Source organism: Psammomys obesus, unplaced genomic scaffold (genome assembly GCF_907164565.1).
Source record: "Psammomys obesus unplaced genomic scaffold, mPsaObe1.curated_primary_1811, whole genome shotgun sequence".
NCBI classification, from domain to species: Eukaryota; Metazoa; Chordata; class Mammalia; order Rodentia; family Muridae; genus Psammomys; species Psammomys obesus.
In genome coordinates, this window is record NW_026585504.1 from 9,622,995 (window position 1) to 9,641,988 (window position 18,994).

The 18,994-nt window shown below is 41.7% G+C and overlaps 1 protein-coding gene and 1 non-coding gene across 4 annotated transcripts in view; one reads left to right on the forward strand and one right to left on the reverse strand.

Annotated features, from left to right (window-relative positions):
* Window positions 1-10,871, forward strand: part of Gabpb1 (GA binding protein transcription factor subunit beta 1) — a 51,673-nt gene extending 40,802 nt beyond the window's left edge. For all 3 annotated transcript variants that reach the window (XM_055619503.1, XM_055619427.1, XM_055619578.1), the window contains exons 8-9: window positions 871-986; window positions 9,422-10,871. In XM_055619503.1, the coding sequence (XP_055475478.1) occupies window positions 871-986; window positions 9,422-9,574 (269 nt within the window). In that variant the 3' untranslated portion in view covers window positions 9,575-10,871. The remainder of the gene's footprint in view (window positions 1-870; window positions 987-9,421) is intronic.
* Window positions 7,883-7,986, reverse strand: LOC129675461 (U6 spliceosomal RNA). Its single transcript, XR_008719937.1, has one exon. It is a non-coding gene; the product is annotated as a U6 spliceosomal RNA (small nuclear RNA).
* Window positions 10,872-18,994: the final 8,123 nt, after the last annotated feature.

An 18,994-nucleotide genomic window follows, 5' to 3' on the forward strand; every position in this document is an offset into this window, starting at 1 on the left:
TTATTTATTTATTTATTTATTTATTTATTTATTTATTTATTTATTTATTTACTTACTTACTTACTTACTTACTTACTTACTTACTTATTTACTTACTTACTTACTTACGAGACAGGGTCTCACTATGTAGACCAAGCTGGCTTCGATCTCAACAGAGATCTGCCTGCCTATGCCTCCTGAGTGCCACTTTGGCAAAATGTTTTGGTAGTCTTAGAAAACAACTGTAATTTCCCCTGAGACTTAAAAACAGTAATTGAATTTTTTTCTTCATGTCTGTCAAATATGTTTTACACTGCTGTGCAAAGCAAGAGTATATAACCTCAGTATGTTCATATTTATATGAAGACATAAAAAATGTAAACAGTGCTCTTTAATCCAATGGGAAGCAGTTGTGAACAGTGTTCACAATTGTGTGCCTTCAGGAAGAGGATTAGCTCTCCCTGAAGAGACCAAGCTCTGTGCGGGAAAGATCCTCCAAATGGAGTTGGCAGAGCAGATGCACAGTGACGTGTGTTTGAATGATGTGCTCTGTGCCCTTCCCACACATGTGTTGTTTTTACACAAGTTATTGTAGAAATAATACACAAGAAACTAAGAAAAGCAGTTATGTTAGCAGGTGCCTAGGACTCCCTTAAATATGTATCTTTAATGTCATTGTGACCCTACAGTTGCAGGGGTGAGTACATTATATATAAGATTGCCATCAGTAGCCACTGCAGTAAGCGGGCTCCGTGAGAAAATGAAGGTGACCAATAGGGACATTTTCCTACAAGAGCAGTATTTGGAGATGACCGATGCCGCTGCAGGCAAGGGGCAGCGACAGTCTTGTTGTCCGAGAGTGGTGTGATGTGTGCATCTTTTTCATTTTAGTGTTGACAGTACCAGCAACAGACATTGCTGAAGAAACTGTCATCAGTGAAGAGCCGCCAGCTAAGAGACAGTGTATGGAAATAATTGAGAGCCGGGTGGAGTCTGCAGAAATTGAAGTAAGGAGCCTTTTACCCGGTGTGCTTTGCCGCAGCCATCCAAAATAAACTGTTTCTTTTTTTATTATTATTGCTACTATCATTATTATTTGTCATTTATATTTATTACTGGCCATGTTTTGATAAAGAATGAAAGTGAATAGTGTCATCATTTTGTTTTTTGGCCCCAAACATATGGCAAGCCTTCAATAAATAAATATTGAATGAATGAATGAATGAGCAAAGAATTTGTTTGTAAAAAAGTTTGTTATCTAGTAACGCTTGGACTACCTTTGGTTTTTGACGCCATCTCTTATTTTTTGTTAAACTTCTACATGCCATTCTCACAAGTCACTGAAAATTCTCTTTTTCTAAAGTGCTGTTCCCTCATTGGCCTGGAAATCCTCTTACAGAAAGTTGATGATGCTGAACAGATTATGTTTGTAAATGCGAAAGATAACTGCTTATTTTACTATTATGTCCTTTGAGGAAACTGAATTCATTTAGACTATTGATAACATCTAACCTTTTTCCTCTCCCAAACTCATTTGTTGGTGTAACAAATCACAATCTCTTAGATTTTTCTTACATGACTAAATAAAATTCCATTACTGAATTTGTCTAACATAAAACGTAATTCTTAAATAACTGAAGAGCAAATGCAATAGAAACAGCTTTGAACTCTCTTGACTGTTCAAGCTCTTGACTATCTTAGAGTCCAGGTTTTGTTCCCCCCAAATTGGAGTTTGGTGAGTGTTACTTCATTTCGGGGTGAGCGTCCTCATCCTTACTTCACTGGATCTGAGTGTATAAATACGGTGATAATCTAGCTCTTCCTGTCAAAGGCTCTGGGTCATAGAAAGGGGCTTTGTTCTTGTTAAATGAACGACAACAATTCTTATTAAAGACAGGGAGAGTATATTCTCATGCTTATGTGAACAGCAGACAGGTATGACTTGTGGGCTTAATCACTAGCATTAAACTAAACAATCTCGTTAACCAGGCCTTATAAATAAAGCCTGTCTTAAGAATGCACAGAAAACAAACACAAAAGAATCTATGGCTAATGATTTAACCAGGATGTCTAGTAAACTTGTTTTAACGATTGAGTATGATGTTTTATTTCTCAAAATTTAAAGTGACACCTATAGGACATTAAAGTTCTGATATATAAACTAACAGTCTTTACCTCACTAAACAGTATCTTATTTATATTCTCAGTGCCCGTGTGTGTGTGTATGCATGCATGTGGAGGCCAGAGGTTGACATTGGATGTCTTAGTCACTCTATACCTTGTTTTTGCTCTTTCTTTTTAAAATGGATTTTATTTTATGTGCATGAGTGTTCTGCTTGCATGTGTGCATGTGTGCCATATTGTGTTCCTGGTGCCTGCAGAAGCCAGGGTCACTGGATACCCTGAAACTGGAGTTAAACATGGTTGTGAGGTGCAATATGAGTCCTGGGAGATGAACCCACATCTTCTGTAAGAGCAGCAAATGCACTTAACCGCCAAGCCATCACCCCAGCTTTCCACCTTGTTTTTTTGAGACAGGGCCCCTCCTTTAACCTGAGCTTACGAGTTCAGCTAGAGGGGAGAGGAGTGAGTCTCACGGGTCCTCTGTCTCCGCCTCCTCAGCACTTGGGATCACAGGTGTGCGCCATGCCCAGCTTTGTACATGGGTACTGGAGATCACAACTCAAGTTCTCATGGTGTCACAGCAAGTACTGTACTGACTGAGCCGTCTCCCCAGCCCTCAGGTGTTCCTTCCCTCCCTCCCTCTTTCCCTCTGTTCCTCTTTCCTTCTTCCATCTTTTCTTCCCTCCCTTCCTCCCTACTTCCCTCTGTCTCTGTCTCTCTCTCTCTCTCTCTCTCTGTGTGTGTGTGTGTGTATGTGTGTGTGTGTGTATGTGTATCTGTGTGTCTGTCTATCTGTCTCTCTTAGAGACAGGGTTTCTCTGTGTAACCTTGGTTGTCCTAGACTTGCTTTGTAGACCAAGCTGGCCTTGAACTCACAGAGACCCACCCACCTCTGCCCCCCAAGTGCTGGGATTATAGGCATGTGTCACCATGCCCAGCTTCCTAAGGTTCTCTTTATTGTCCTTTTCTGATTATCAGATGGTCTCTTTGGGGCATAGAAAGTTAAAAAAAATTACTTTGTTTTCATTATATAATAAAACATTTAAAATTATTTTAATTTCATTAAATGTAAGCCTATTTAACAATTTAATTTTTAAACAATAGTGATTTTAGTCTGTCCCTGGATTTATTAATGACCAGCAGACCTAACTTGGCCAAATTTTAACTGCAAAGTTTTTGTAAGAACTGATTCTCAAATGGGGAGACTTGCACCCTGAGGGACACTTCACAAGGTCTAGATAACATTTTTGGTTGTCAAAACTGTCGAGGCTGGCTTGACATCTGGTGATACCTAGGACAACATTAAGAATTTGTGTCATTCAAACATATTAATAAAGCTTAAATTAAGAAAAAACTATAAAGAGATATAAAAGTTAACTCATGCAGTTTTCACAGGGCTTTCTCTGGCCCACAGTCGCCAGAGTAGCTGTCTGTAATAATTTCTCAGTAATCCCTGGAAACATTCGTCTCAGCTGTCAAAAGTTGAGTATAGATGTGGATTCTCCCTGTGCATTGTGATGGTGAGCACAGTGAGAGAGCTTTCTTTTTGTAGGGAACCACGGTGAGTCAGTACCCACGTCTTTGCTTCCACTTCTCAGTGGCTCCCTATGAAGATGCTGTGAAGGGGAAGCGTCTTTACAGATACTCCCCAAAATCAGCAACACTGAGCTGTTCCAAAGTGAAATGAGTACGTGTTTGTGGGAGGGAGATGTGCTGAGCATGTCAGGGGCCAGGCTTCCCTGCTTCTTAGGAACTTCTTATGATCCAGTTATATGAATTACACTTACAAGTTAGTTTTGTTTTTTGTTTGTTTTGAGACTCACTTTTTCGAGTAGATGCGTGTGGGTGTGGGTGTAGGTTTGGTTGTGTGGCAGTAGTGCTCAGGATCAAGCTTCATGCTTGCTAAGCAAGTGCTAGACCTACCATTGAGCTACTTCTGTCCACCCCTTTGCCTTGTTTTTCTTCCTCTTCCTCCTCCTCTTCCTCCCCTTCCTTCCTTCCTTCCTTCCTTCCTTCCTTCCTTCCTTCCTTCCTTCCTTCCTTCCTTCCTTCCTTCCTTCCTTCCTTCCTTCCTTCCTTCCTTTCTCCTGGCTTCCTTTTTTTATTTTTATTTTTTAAGGTTTTTGAAACAGGGCCTCACTATGTAGCTCTGGTTGGCCCAGACCTCGCTTGGTAGATCAGGCTGTCCTCAAACAGATATGCCTGCCTCTGCCTCCAAAGTGTTGGGATCAAAGTTATATGCCAGCATGCCTAGCAGGTTTGTTTATTTTGTAAATGAAATATGTGTGTCCTTTAGCTAAGTGGGAGTTAAGGGTCCTTATTGTTAGTGTTCTGGTAAAAGGTGATCTGTAAATTTTAAGCAGTATCTTGAAACTTTTATTCAGAAATCATTTTTGTTTATTTGACTTAATCTGTTTTCTTGGTTTTGTTTTGGGTAGGGTTCCACTGTGTAGGCCTGGCTGGTCTAGGAGTAACCTAGTAGCCCGGACTAGCCTTGAATTTGCATCAGTCCTTCCCACCTCAGCCCCCAGACTGCTGACATCACGGTTTCCAGACATGCTTGGGTTGTCTTGCTTGTTCTGTAGTCTCATGTCCTCTGTCTCTTCTCAGGAAGTTCTTTCTCTAGGTCTAGGGAAAAACAGGATCTTTATGGAAGAGTCAGGGTAGGGGTCATTTTGGCTTTATGAACTCTAGGTCTGAGATGGAGACAGCAGCCACAGACGATTTGAAGCAAGTGGGTGTGGCAGTGCGTTGAGATGCTTTTATAAAAATCAGATCATTTGTCATCTTTGGGCAATTCAATTTTAGGCACAAGCAAATAGCTCAGGTATTTGGCCTACTTTTTCTCTTTAAACATTTTTTATCTTGGTACTTGAGGCTGAAGAGACAGCTCAGCAGTTACGAGCACTGGCTGCTCCTCCAGAGGCTCTGAGCCCACTTTCCAGCACCTACAAGCAGCTTACAACTGTCTGTCACTCCAGTTCAAGGGGATCTGGCACTCTTGTAGTCCTCACAGGCACCACCTGCACTCAGGTGCACACACTCACACCCATAGCCACATACACAGAAACAAACCTTTAATACCGGCCAGGGAGATACCATGATCATGAAGCCAGTTTTCCTAGGGCCAGGCTTATCCATTACACTGTGGTTTCTCTAAATGTGGGAAAGTTGGCATCATTTGTGGTAGTGGGGGACTGTATTTACACTCTTCCCTGTATTTAAGAAAAAAAAATACAGGCAGGGGCTGGGAGAGATGGCTTAGTGATTAAGAACATGTACTGTATGCTGGGAGCCAGATTCCATTCACAGCACTCATGTGAAGCAGCTGGCAGTTGCCTGTCACTCCAGCTTCAGGGAATCTGACAACGTCTGGCTTCTCCAGGTACCTGTACTCACATGCACACATCTCTACACAGATACATATGCACCATATAATTAAAGATAAAACATTGAAAAGTGTGTGTGTGTGTGTGTGTGTGCGTGCGCGCACGCGTGTTATGTGTTGGGCTGGTAAGGTGGCTCAGCAAGTAATGATTGCTATGTAAGCCGGATGATCTAAGTTTGATCCTTGGAACACATATAAAGGTAAAAGCAAAGAATCAACTCCACAAAGTAGTGCTGACCTCCATATGTGGCACACATGCCCATACACACGTTTTACACACACACAATAATAATAATAGTAATGAAGCAGTAATAATAATAAGTGAAAATTTAAAAATATACCTAACATTAGGATTATGGGTCCGAGCTCAACTGTAGGTTGGAGTTTTCTGATGTTTGAGTGTGTAACCGTGGCTTGCTTGTTTGATGTTTCAAGAAGTAGCTTCTCCATCATCACAACAGAAAAGGAAAAGCATCAGCCATTGATTGCTGTGAAGATTAAGTGAACGAAGAGCCTGACGTGGTGGTACACCCTGTTGTGAGTCTGAGGTTAGCCTGGTCTACACAGTGAATTCAAAGCCAGCCAGGGCTACATACTGAGACTCTGTCTCAAAGAAAAGAAAGATGAAATGGGAACAAATGCAGGATGAGTAGTACAATGGTGAACATACAGTAAAGCTTCAGTAAATGATATTAGAAAGAATATATGTTGAGGTAGAAGATAAACTATTGTAATTGTATTTATAATAGCTAGAACAATGATATAAGTTTGAGTATTAGAAAGTTACATATTAAAATTATCAAATTGTCCCACACCATTGCTTTCAAGACAGGACTAGAGAATCATCTTTGAAAATAAAGGGAACTGAAATCACCCCTTGTCCAATGGTTCTGTTATCTGATAATTCAGGTATATTCAATATAACAATTGGTATATCTTGTTGCCATCAGTCTTGATTATTACTAGGATTTAGTTTTCTTAGAAGTCTTTAGTGTTAAATTCTTTTTGTTTCCCTCCAGTGCTGGGACTGGAACCCCAAGCTTCCTTCATACTGAGCAGCTCCAACCCATCCACAGAGCAGTACCTTAGCACCGCGTAATAACTGATTATCGCTGCGTAACGATCAGAATTGGAGGCTGCGGAGATGGCTCAGCAGTTGAGAGCACTGGTTCCTTTTCCAGAGGACTTGATTGAGTTCAATTTGCAGCACCCACAAGGAAGCTCACAACAGTCTATAACTACAGTTTGAGGGGACTGGCGCCCTTTTCTGGCCTTCTTGCATACTGTACACTAACTCTGCACAGACATACATGCAGATAAAACACCCATATACATACAATAATCATAATATATCAACAAGATGGTTCAGCAGGTAGAGGCAGTCACTGTGCAAGCCTGACATCTTGGGTTTTTTGACCCCCTGAGCCCATGTAGAAATGGAAAGAAAAAACTGACCCCAGAAAGTTGTCCTGGCCACATATGTGCCTTATCACATTAGTATACACACACTCAAATGATAAATGTTTTTTTTAAATTGGTGTGGCTCTATTACAAAATATTAAATCCATAGGATTAACAATTGTAATTAAAAAAATGTCAGCTGTCTGTCAGCCTGTCACTCTGTTAATGTGTTAAATGCTAATGTTTAAAGAAACTTTTCTTCCATGAAGTGTATCCAGTAACTAAACATCAGAAACAGGTCTCTGAGTAAAATTAGTAACATTTTTCATTTTTCAGAGTTTTATTTGCTTTGAACAGCGAGGTGGCAAAAAGGTTCTCTTTCTATATTTCTGTACTTCTGAAAAGTCAGAAGTACAACATGAAAAGTCTTGATGTGTTAATCAGATATTCAACATATTTGGCACATACTGAAGATCTTTGTAGTTTACAGGTTTAGACAAAAAAAAAAAAAATGAGTCTTTGTTTGGCCTAGTAGGTGAAAGGGAACTATATTCTCCTTAGTGCTCATGGTTGAATACTTGCCTAGCACATCTGAGGCCCTGTGATTGATTCCCCAGCTGGGTGTGTGTGTGTGCACTCGCTCGTATGTGTTTGAAGTGAGATGACATAAATAGGAGTAAGCCATTTCACTTTTACACTGTCTCACTCACTGCTTGGTCTTCTGTAATAATAGCAAAGCCCTTGCAAATGCCAGGTGTTAATATATAGCTAAAACAAGATGATCCCTGACAGTTTGTTAAAATATTTCCTGTGCAACTGGGGAAATTTCTGTGTATATTCAAAACACTGACTACCAAACGATCTTATTTCTTAGCACATGTAAACTTCAAAGAGATTTCTTTTTATTGGTTTTTAGTTACGTGTATGTGTGTATCCATAGTGCCGGTGCCTGACGAGGTCAGAGGTATCAGATCCCCCTGGAGCTGGAGTACAGTTACGGGATGCTTCATGAGTTTGCATGTTGTGCTTGTGCAGGGCCCATGCTAATCTCTGCATCATTCCAATTTTAGTGTATGTGCTGCCAAAGTGAGTATGACATAGGTAAACTTTAGAGCCACTTGTGCATAGCTATGCCTGCTCTTCCCAGAAGTCGCTCGTTCTAGGGAAACACAGCTAAGCCCCTCCCCTTCTCCTCTACCCCTGATGATTGGCAAGCTCAAAGTGCTCTTGTTGATTGCTTCTCTGAGGCCTGACTCTTCGGGCCTTCCAACTTTCTAGTTGCCATCTTTTCCAGCACTAGGGAAGGGCTAAGAGACCGTACTACCCAGCAGGGTTATAAGGCTTTAAGAGAAGGACCTCGGTATTGCTTAAACTGGAAATACAGGACATTGGACTTCTCAGACACTCCCTGGAGGACCCATAGCAATCATAGCTAATTCATTCTCAGTATATGAGTGATCATAGGGAGGGGAGGGTCGCTCCTCTTGGTAGGAGCCCCTGAGCAGGAAAGTAGAGGCTGTATCAGGAGGCAGTGGGTATGTGGGAAGAGACCCTCCAACTGTCCTCTAGGACCTGTCTCACCTGTTCCCTCTGGTCATGTGTGCTGCTCAGTGGCCTTATCTATAATCCATAGTTATATTCTGGCCCCTACCTCACTAGCAGATCATAGGTTTTGTGATAACGTTACTTCATTCCTAAGACAGGACACGTTTCAGAGCCTGGGCCTGTGTGGATTTGCTTTTCTCCATATGCGTACTAGAGGTTCATATAGAAGGGTTCTTTGAAGTGTTGGTTCCTTTTCCTTGATAACTGAACAGAGGCGAAATGAAGAGAAGAAATAAGCTACTTTCATTGGACTGGGTTTGTATACATTGGCTCTCAATAACTGAGGATTTAAGACATTTTATGCCCGTTTAGCAGTGGAAGGTTGTAAGAGTAGCCTTTTCTGGATGGCCCACCTTATGGCTTTTTGAGTCTGGACCAGTGTCCTTTGTGATGCAGTTCAGGTAGTATGCTTGGTAGAGTAGAGGAGTGTGGCCTGTTTTAGAATTAGTGACATTTGAATCCCATAAACCAATTCCCACGGTGTTCTTGGAAAGGAGCATCACCTCTGAGCATCACTTTTCTCGTTCATAGCCTGGTGTGTGAGAAGCAGGCTGTGGAATTGCTTTTGCTCATGTGGTAGGCACCCTGCTGTGCGGGTGTTATCTGTAGGTGTGTGTTTGACGTTTCCTTTTAAGTCTTCTAGAACGTCCTTCAGGACATAGAGAAGAACAGGTGCACATTTTGTGTTTACCCTATTCTTATTTCTAAATTATCAATAATTTTCTTGAAATTAAAGGATAATCTCCCTCTCATACAGAGAACAAAACTGGGGGTTTGTGAATTGGTTGGAAAGGTAAGAAGTCTAGGAGGTACCGGTAGGCAGCTTCTGTGGCCACCACAATGATTCCTTTTTTTTTTGAAGAATACATGATTATGTTAATATTATTTGAAAGATTGAAAACACGACTTTCTTTTCTAAATTAGGAGAGAGAAGCGCTTCAGAAACAGCTAGATGAAGCCAACCGAGAGGCCCAGAAATACCGACAGCAGCTGCTGAAGAAGGAGCAGGAGGCGGAGGCCTACAGGCAGAAGCTGGAGGCCATGACACGTCTTCAGACCAACAAAGAAGCCGTTTAGCCGCTGTGGACACGTGTTTGTTTTTACCTTTTGTCTAGAAAGAATGCAGTCTTGAACTGTACACAGTAAGGACACAGCCATGGTGTACCGGATAATAGAAAGTGCTACAGATTGATAATGGGACTTAAGCCAGGAGCTCCGAATTCTTGTAATATAAAACTTTACAACTTGTGAAATGTATTTAAAACTGAATTGTGTAAATAGTTTTTTGGTTGTTTCTTTTTTTACAGTTACAAATGAGTTAATAAAGATTGTTGAGGAGATCCAAAACCCACAGTAAGCCACTGTTACAGGGAATTCTTTCTGATTTGGGTACAGACTTAATTTCTCAGAAACAAGAAGTTTTAAGGGTGGTTGTTGTCGGTTAGACCAAATGTGTAATAATTATGGTGAACTGATGCTGGAAATAACTCTGTGAAGAGATTTCTCCCAGGAACTTTTGTACAGCTTTTAAGTTGTCTCAGGTTCTCTGAAAACATTTTTTAGGAAGCAGAAATTTTATATTTGTTCAATTTCAGCTACATGCAAGTAGATTTACATGTATATGAAGCAAATATTTTTAAAATTTTGTTTGTACATATTCTGCATGTGTTATGATTTTAAAATGCATCACCTGCTTAGGTATGTTTCCCACAAAGCCGATGAAGATTAACAAGAAAAAACAAAGGCAACACTGTCGCTCTGCTGGTCATTGAAAGTAAGTAAGCTAGCAACTGGCTCTGCTGGCCGCTGTGACAGTGTTCTTGGAGGAGCAGCTGGCAAGAGAACTCGGATCTGCAAAATCTGTGCTTTTTTGAGAATTCCATTGTGGGGACGTGAGACTGTATTCTGTGCCTTCCATCATGATTTCCACACGAGCACTTTGAGGCGCTGGATTTTAAGATAATGTTTTTGGCATTTGGGTTTCTGAAATATTTCATGGACTTACTCCCCTCCCCCTAAGAACTTATTCTTATGGAAAATTGCTTTTGTATGCAGAACAGGAACTTTTTGTACTCAGTGATGCTATAGATACGTCTAATGTAACTTTCGCTGTTTCCTGTGAAAGCTCCGGACCTGTGCGACTCACTCTCATCCCAATATTGTCTGAAATATGTGGACACTTGACAGACTATTCCATTCTTTTTTGTAAAATGTAACTTCAAGCTCTTTATTGTTCTGTTTTGTTTTGTTTTATTGCTTTATGAAAATGTTTAACTCCCAAACCTCTCTAGATTATCTGTATAAAGAGCCAATTACCCTCAAGACTGTACTCTGGCCTCCTTTTCTATTTTACAATTAAATAACTTTCCACATATGCTCGGCGCAGAGTCGTGTTTTGACTGCACATTCTTCACACAGTAAAACATGGGCGATAGAGCTCAGGGGTGGAGCAGACTATTCATTCCTTAACACCCCCCACCCCGTGGAATGATTCCTTGAGAATGTGATGGTTCTCTCACCTGGATCATCCATACAAGAGTTTTGTAATAAAATGGTCTGTGGAGCCTCAGCCTGGTTGTAGCTGCTTTTTGGAGGCTACAGGAAGTCTCTACAACAGTGATTCTCAACTTTCCTAATGCTGCAACCCTTTAATACAGTTCCTCAGGTTGGGGTGAGGAACAGTATTAAATTATATTCATTGCTACTTCATAGTTGTAATTTTGCTACTATTGTGAATTGTAAGTGTCTGAAATGGAGGACACCCTGATACGGGACCCCTGTGAAAAAGTCATTTGATCCTAAGGGATCACAACCCAGAGACTGAGAACCTCTGCTTTACAGCATCGGTAAAAAACAAAAATTATAAGGAAGAGAACTCCTTAATAATTAATTAACTTAATGAAGTTGATTTTGAAATGCAGCCCACCATTACTTACTGATCTGGCCTCTACCTCATGAACTCTGGTGACCTTCCCATCTTGGGTTCCGTAGTTCTGGGGCCTTGAGCATATGCCATTACTTACACTCTGTTTTGACAAACATGGAAAGAAATCTCACTATGTTGACCCAGCTAGTCATGAACTTTTTTTTTTTAATTTACTTATTTTCAGAAAATCTCTTTAGTATACCAATTTGGTACATAGTATGTATGATTTTTTTTTAATTTTTTCTTTATATATTAATTACAATTTATTCACTTTGTATCCCACCTGTAGCTCCCTCCCTCCTTCCCTCCCAATCCCACCCTTCCTTCCTCTTCTCCATCCATGCCCTTCCCCCCAGTCCACTGATAAGGAAAGTCTTCCTCCTCTTCCTTCTGATCCTAGTCTATCAGGTCTCCTCAGGAGTGGCTGCATTGTCTTCCTCTGTGGACTGGTAAGGCTGCTCCCCCCTCAGGGGAAGGTGATCAAAGAGCTTTTGAATTCAACTGATCCTCCTCCGGGTACCTAAGACAACAGACATGCACCCCTCCACTGCCTTTACGGAAGTGTTAAATGATCTAGCAGTAGCTATTAGGGCTAGGGCTATAGCTCCGTGGATGAACGCTTACCTAATATACACGAGGCCCTGGGCTCGGCTTCCAGCATGGCAAAAGCAAGACACCCACTGCCAAGTTCGAAAACTGCAAGCTACGTTTTCAGCATTATGAAGCTGCTTGCCCTTCAGTCACAAGCCACTGGAGGACATGTGGTTTAGGTTTGTGTAGGGATCTGTGTTAAGCAGGACGCTGGGGTACATTGAAAGCCTTGGCAGGGAGAATAAATGCTGTTGAACTCATCTTCCTGCCTCCACTTCCTGAATGGAGCAATCACTTCTCAACTGCTTTTCAGTCATTGCTCTTTATTAATGTCTTACATTTTGTAAAGACCTATGGTGTTGGTTGTCTTTGGCACTCAGGGCTTTCTTACTTACACCAATTTTCATGGTGTAAATGGCAGATTAGGCAAGCCCTTAACCTTCACTGATTTGTGTGTGTGTGTGTACGTGTGCACGTGTGTGCGTCACACGATGCAGACATGTTTGCGTGTGTGTGGAGACCAGAGGACAACTCCAGGCAGAGTGTACCTCCTTAGACGGTCACTGATATGGAGCTGGAAGGGTAAGCTAGACTGCCTGGCCAGTGGGCCCCAGCGACACACCTGTCTGCCTTCAGGTTTTTTTAACCTTCCTCCCTCCCTTCCCGTCCCACACCACTGTATGTGTGTAGAGGTCAGAGGACAACTTGCTGAAGTTGGTTTGCTTCCACCATATGGAGTCTAACTCAGATCATCAGACTTGCTGGCAAGTACCCTTACTCTCTGAGCCGTCTTACAAACCCACACTTGGGCTTTTTCTCTTTCAAAGATTTCAAGTTCATTTTTATTTTATGTGTATGGATATTTTGCATTTACATATGTGTGTGCAGTGCCCACAGAGGCCAGAAGGGGGCCCTGGCTCACCTGTTGTGAGCTGCTGTGTGGGTGCTGGGAACTGTACCCAGGTCCTCTGGGAAATTAGCAAACGCTCTTAACCAGTGAACCATCTCTCCAGCCACCACACTTGGCTTTTAAAATGTGGTTTCTGGAGCAATTTCGGGTCCTTGTGTGTGCAAATTAAGTACATCACTGAGCCTTCTTCCCTGCCTCAGGTTGCTCTGTTTCTTAATGGTGGTGGGACCGTGAGAGATGGGAGCGCATTCTTTACCGTCAGTCAGTAGTACAGAATTCCAGAGAGAAGAGAATCAAGAGGAACTCCGTGAACAAATTCCAGGCTGTAATAAAAAGATCTGTATACAAGTATTTGTCAAAAAAAAAAGAATACACTTAGTGGAAAGTCTATGGCAGGATATGTTTCAATACTGTCATTTAGGTGATACTTGTTGACAGTTTGCGAGGAATACTTGACCATAACACACACTGATGCAGTGCAGAAATTAATAATTATGGGGGCTTTCTTCTGACGAGCCTTTTCTTTCCATATGACACTGTGTATTATTTTGCTCTTTGTCATACCCAGAAGACCTTGAAACTTGACTCAAAGTAAGTTGAGGAAAACAACAACAAGAAGGAAAACATTTTCAGATAAAAGCACAAAGCAGTGCTAGGAGCCTCTGTGTCATATGGAGAGGATCCCAAAACATTAGAACTTGGGCTTATATAGCAAACAGGAAAAAAATTTTTTTTCTGTTTACCTGGTTCCTACTGAATAAATAACCCTTTCATCTTGTCAAATCAATTTAGTGATAGATTCACTAACAGACCTGTTATTTTGCTAAATAATATTTGCAGTTCTTGGATCTCATTATAGATAACTAATCTGCTGTAGTTTTCAGCCAGGCTTGCTATGTGTTTTTTTCCATGTCAAACCGGAGCACCTGAGGTGCCTAGATTTATTTTGACGCAGGCACTCCTGGTTCATTCTCAGATTGCTCTCTAAACTACCATGAGCACTGTGGTATTATCACTAGAAATGTGCTAGGCCCAAATTAAAATATTAATATCAATATTTTTGTAACTTCTAAAAAGTTTTATATGCATACATAGTAGAAATGGTCTTGTGCCTTCTGATCATTTGATACCTTAAATTTCTTTGATGGCGTTTTACTGAAGTGAAAATAAATGGTAACAAAATATGGCATGCAATCTGGATATAATTCCTAGGGCCTTTCACTTTTTACATAAATATATCACCTTAAAAAACAAACCTTTTTGCTTTCCTGAAGAAGGATGAGCCCAGAGGTCTTGTGGAGTGAACCTATGATTTGCTGGGGTTACTAACAGGGGTATGGGTGACTCAAAGGCTACTGCATTTCCAAAAAGCCCATCCCAGCCTGGTACTGGCTCTGCAAAGCTGCACCCCTGGAGCTGCAGGCACACTCAAAGGCAGCTGCAGCTGAGGGTCTCCCCACCTAAGGCCCCATGGTTGTCCACTACTGTTTTATAACTCTGGGGGGCGAGGTGAGATTCTTGTAACTTTCTGAGCTTCCTAGGCCTGAGTCTCCTGAGTTTCTTGAGTCCAGCGGGGAATGTTTGCATCAGGAGGGTAGAGCCACACAATAACCTGGTTTTAGGGTTCTGTCCACCATACTTTATAATTTGCTTGGTTGATTTTTTTATATGAATAGTTTTGATCTTATATGCATAGTTGATACATAGTTTATTCATCTTAAATATGTCCTACTACATAATGTAACTCTATTCTCACCACTGATTATGAAGATTATTATTTTTGAATTTCATGGATTCTTTAAATACCTTGAATGATTTTCTCATGTATTTTAGCATATTTAGCTATTTTTCATGATTGTTCTAGCCTTTCCACTTCATTTATAACTCTGAAGAATTAGATGTAAACCACACATCTCTGTAGGAAAACGCCGTGTTTCAAGAAAGCCACACCTGAGTGAAACTATAATCTCTTAAAAAGAAATCCTTAGTCTTCCTTGGAACTGCCTTTATTTCCAAACATTTCTACCAAGTGTTTCAGTGTAAACAGATGCCCACAGCGGAGGCTTACCAAGGGTTGCTGGGAGGAAGAAGCCTCGCTCACTGTCGGCACCAGCTGGGAAAGGTGGCCGTGCAGATGTGCATTTCACATCTGGGTAGAAACGGTCCACAGCGCTAACTGGCATGGCTTATTGTACGGTATATTGTCAGTATTCTTCTTGTCCAGCATACCTTACAGTTCGTATATAACCTGTATTCATTGTGTAGATTGTACATTTAAAGCTGTTACCAAGTTTTCAGAACCTTACGAACGAAAACAGGTCATATGTAATATTTTGTTTGTAATTATCCTTTGTACCATAGCAAAGGAGATGTTTAAAAGATCAACTGTAATAAAAGTAATTTTAGAAAAAAAAAGAGAGAGAGAGAATGAGGGGAAGCTGTTGCCTCCTAGCCAGAGTAGACTCTGCCTCTAGGTAGAGACAAGTCCCATACCAGGAATCCAACTCAGAAAACTGCAGCTTTTACTTTTTCTTCTGTCTCTTACTCATGGTGGCCAGAGCCCAAGTATGCTTGCTTTGGTACTTTGGGCTTCCTCACTCTTTTCTCTAAAGCTCCCCCCTGTCAGGTTACAAAGCAGGCCCCTAAGATGGCGGCACAGCTGCCAACACCCTAGAACAGTTACACAAGCTTAGCTGGGTCAGGTGGCCACGAGGACACAGAAACCTTCCAAGCATCACACACTGAAACGTTATTCGTTATGTTTATTATCTTTCCAGGACTAAACTGAACATCAATTTTTTGTTTGGCTTTGATGCGAACTTCAAAGCTCACAGGAGAAAGTAACACAAAGCTCTTACCCAGACCTAACGGATCTTGGGTTTGCCTTGTCTGTTTCCATTCCCTTAAGAAGCAGGTGCTGCTGAAGTGGTTGCCATGTCTTTTGTCCTTTCCCTGGTCCCAAGTCCTCACGGTCTCCTAAGAGACAAGCACTGTCAGCCGCCACTCTAAGGCTGAGGTGTTTCAGTCTCTCTATGCTCTGATTTTATCATGCTGTGGTGTGTTGCCAGGCAAATAGCCTGCCATGAGCTATAACCCCTGTCCTCTTTACAGCTGTGCATTATGGTTTTGTTATATATTTGCTCTTTCTGAAATAAACAGAGTTTTGTATGGTTGTTAACTTTGTTAATGCTATTGTTTGGTATATTGATAATTTTGGTTAAATTTTTTTTTACATTTATTTACTCTATGTATGTGCGTGCACACGCATGTAGTACATGTAGCGTGTATGCGTTAGTGCCACAGCACACGTGTAGATTTCAGAAGTCAGTCTCTTCCCTCTACCGTGCAAGTCCAGAGGGAATCAAGCCCAAGTCACCAGGTTTGGCAGAAGTGCCTTAACCCACAGAACCATCTCTCTCTGGCTCATATTTGATTTAAAAATGTGTGTTATCTTGTTTGTTTTTCTCATGTTTTCCAGGCTAGCCTGGAACTCTGCTGTGTAACAAGCTGCCCTGGACCCTCTGGTCCTCATGCTTCCTCTTTCCAAGTGCTCTGATCACAAGCGTCCACCACCTGCTTGGCTTCTGGGATGTTGAAGTTTGAACCCCGTGGCTTTGTGTGTGCTAGGAAAGTTCTCTGCCAAGCGAGCCCCATCGCCAGCTCTTATTTACATCTTCTCTAACAGACACAAATGGGACAGATCAATGGGGTGTGTGGCGGGTTCTGTCTCTGTAATGTGGGCCTTGTACAGTGATCATGTCTAGCTATCAGGATTCCTGTCCTGTCTCACTTCTGCTCAGCACCTTTCCTTGCCCCTAAAAGTTTTCCTTAGTTTCTTCTTGTACCCTCTGTTTTTTCCCCCTTCGTCTCTGTTGTCTGCTATTCCATCCCATGCTTGTAAAAATCAGAGTTTTTACCGGTTTTTACACGAGCGAGAGAATGTGTGGTGTTTGCTTTTCTGTGTCTGGGCTGGTGACATCAACATTCCCTCCATTATGTAAACAATGCTGCAAATGACCAGATTGCATTCTTTATGGCTGTGTGATATTCTGTTGTGTGAATACATCACTTAAAAAAAAAAAAAACAATTAATTAATTAATTTAGCCATTCATCTGTTGAAGGGCTTCTGGCTTGGCTGACAAACAAGAATGGAAGGACACTGTGTCTGAAAGGCTGGTTAGCTGATTGCTTAGAACCTCAGGGGCTATGGAGAGTTTGGATTGTTACAGGCCCAGAACCTAATTGCATCTTATCTTGGGCTATCTTTATGCCCCTAAACAGCCATTTCTTGCCCACCGCTATGTTGGAACTAGCATTCTGTGATGAATGGAGTAAAACCTTTTGGAATGTATTAACTTAATAAAAGCCTTGTTTTCCACCAATAGAAAGGCTAAGATCGACCGTGAGGCCTGTAGCAGTATTCTCTCCATCTTGCTGTAGCCCACCTACCTGTGTACCCGTGCACATATTGGGAAAGTGTTTCGATTCATGGCTTTCCTTGTTCTGCTTCTATGAAAACTTCATGAAACTGCTACCTCATTATTTGGGGGAACCTAACCCTATGTCCCGGGGCCGTGATCACTCGTGTGGTTCTGGGATAAACTCTCCTGTTCCCCTTGAAGTGGGAATTGTGCTTCTGTGACAACAGCCCCATATTTTGGCTATTGTGATTAATACTGCAATAAACAGAGTGAATGTTTCTTATCAGTGTAATGATTTCCTCACAAAAGTATTTTTATTTTTACTTGTATATGTATGCCATTTTCCTATGTATAGAAATGTCACTTCCAGTTTGTTTTGCTATTATATTGTAATGAACATCACCATGTTAGATTTTTTTTATTATTCTGTCATATGTTCCTGACCACAGTGCCCCCTATCCTTGCCCACCTCCCCTCAAAAAAAAGCAGGCCTCCCAGGGACCTCAACCAAGCACGGTGTAACAAGCCACAATAAGACCAGGCACATACCATCACATCAAGATGGACAAAGCATCCCAGTAGGAGGACAAAGGTCCCATAAGTAGGCAAAGAGTCAGGGAGCCATCACCTGCTCCCACTGTTAGGAACCCCACAAGAACACCAAGCTACTGAGCCATATATAACATATATGTAGGAGCCCTAGGTCAGACCCCTACTGGTTTCCTGATCTCTCAAGTTCCCATGAGCCCCGGTCTGCTGATTCTGTGGGCTCTGTTCTCATGGTATGTCCCTGACACCTCTGATCCTCAAATTGTTCATCTGCCTCCTCCACAGGACTCCCCGAGCTCTGCCTACTGTCTGGCTGTGGGACTCTGCATCTCTCCCTTCAGTTACTGGATGAAGTCTCTCTGGTCTCTCTTTGATAACGATTCTGCTAGCCTTTGGTCCCAGCATGAGCCACGACACCTGGTTTCATGTTAGGTTCTTAAGTTCGTGTGTTGGCTTTTTACACTGTAACAGCAATTGATTTGTTAGTCTAGGGTAGTTAGGTTTTACTTGACTTCACCGAACTGCTTTCTGTATCTATGAAGAGTAAAAGTGGTGAGGATTTTTATTCCACCCACATTGCAGCTGGCATTGGTAGAAGTTAGGAATTAAGTAGGGTTTTTTTTTTTTTTTTTTTTTTTTTTTTTTATAGACAGCTACTCAGAGTGACAGGGCGCTACAGAGTGAGATATCTGTGTTCTGGCAAACTCTACACAGATAGTGAGCAAAGCAACTGGACTTAGAAGCTGTGAATTTCAGGAGTTTGGATTCCTCAGGACAGCCAATCACTGGCCCTTTTCCTTTTCACTTCCTGGTTCTCCTGCCTACCTGGAATTTTTTGCCTGGGAAGGCCTTTTTCTGGTAGGTAGGGTTTCCCTGAGACTGTGCTCTCATATCTATGATCCAACCAAAACTTCCCACAGATATTCAAACCAGCCAGTCAAGAATGAATGCCTCAGCTTGATGCCTAGTTTTTATGAGTGCAGCCAATCAGGGTCATTCCCTGGGCACAAAGGGAGCCTGCATGTATGTCTGTGTTCATAGCTGGTGCCAGAAGAGGGCGTCAGATCTACTGGAAATGGAGTTACTCATGGTTGTGATG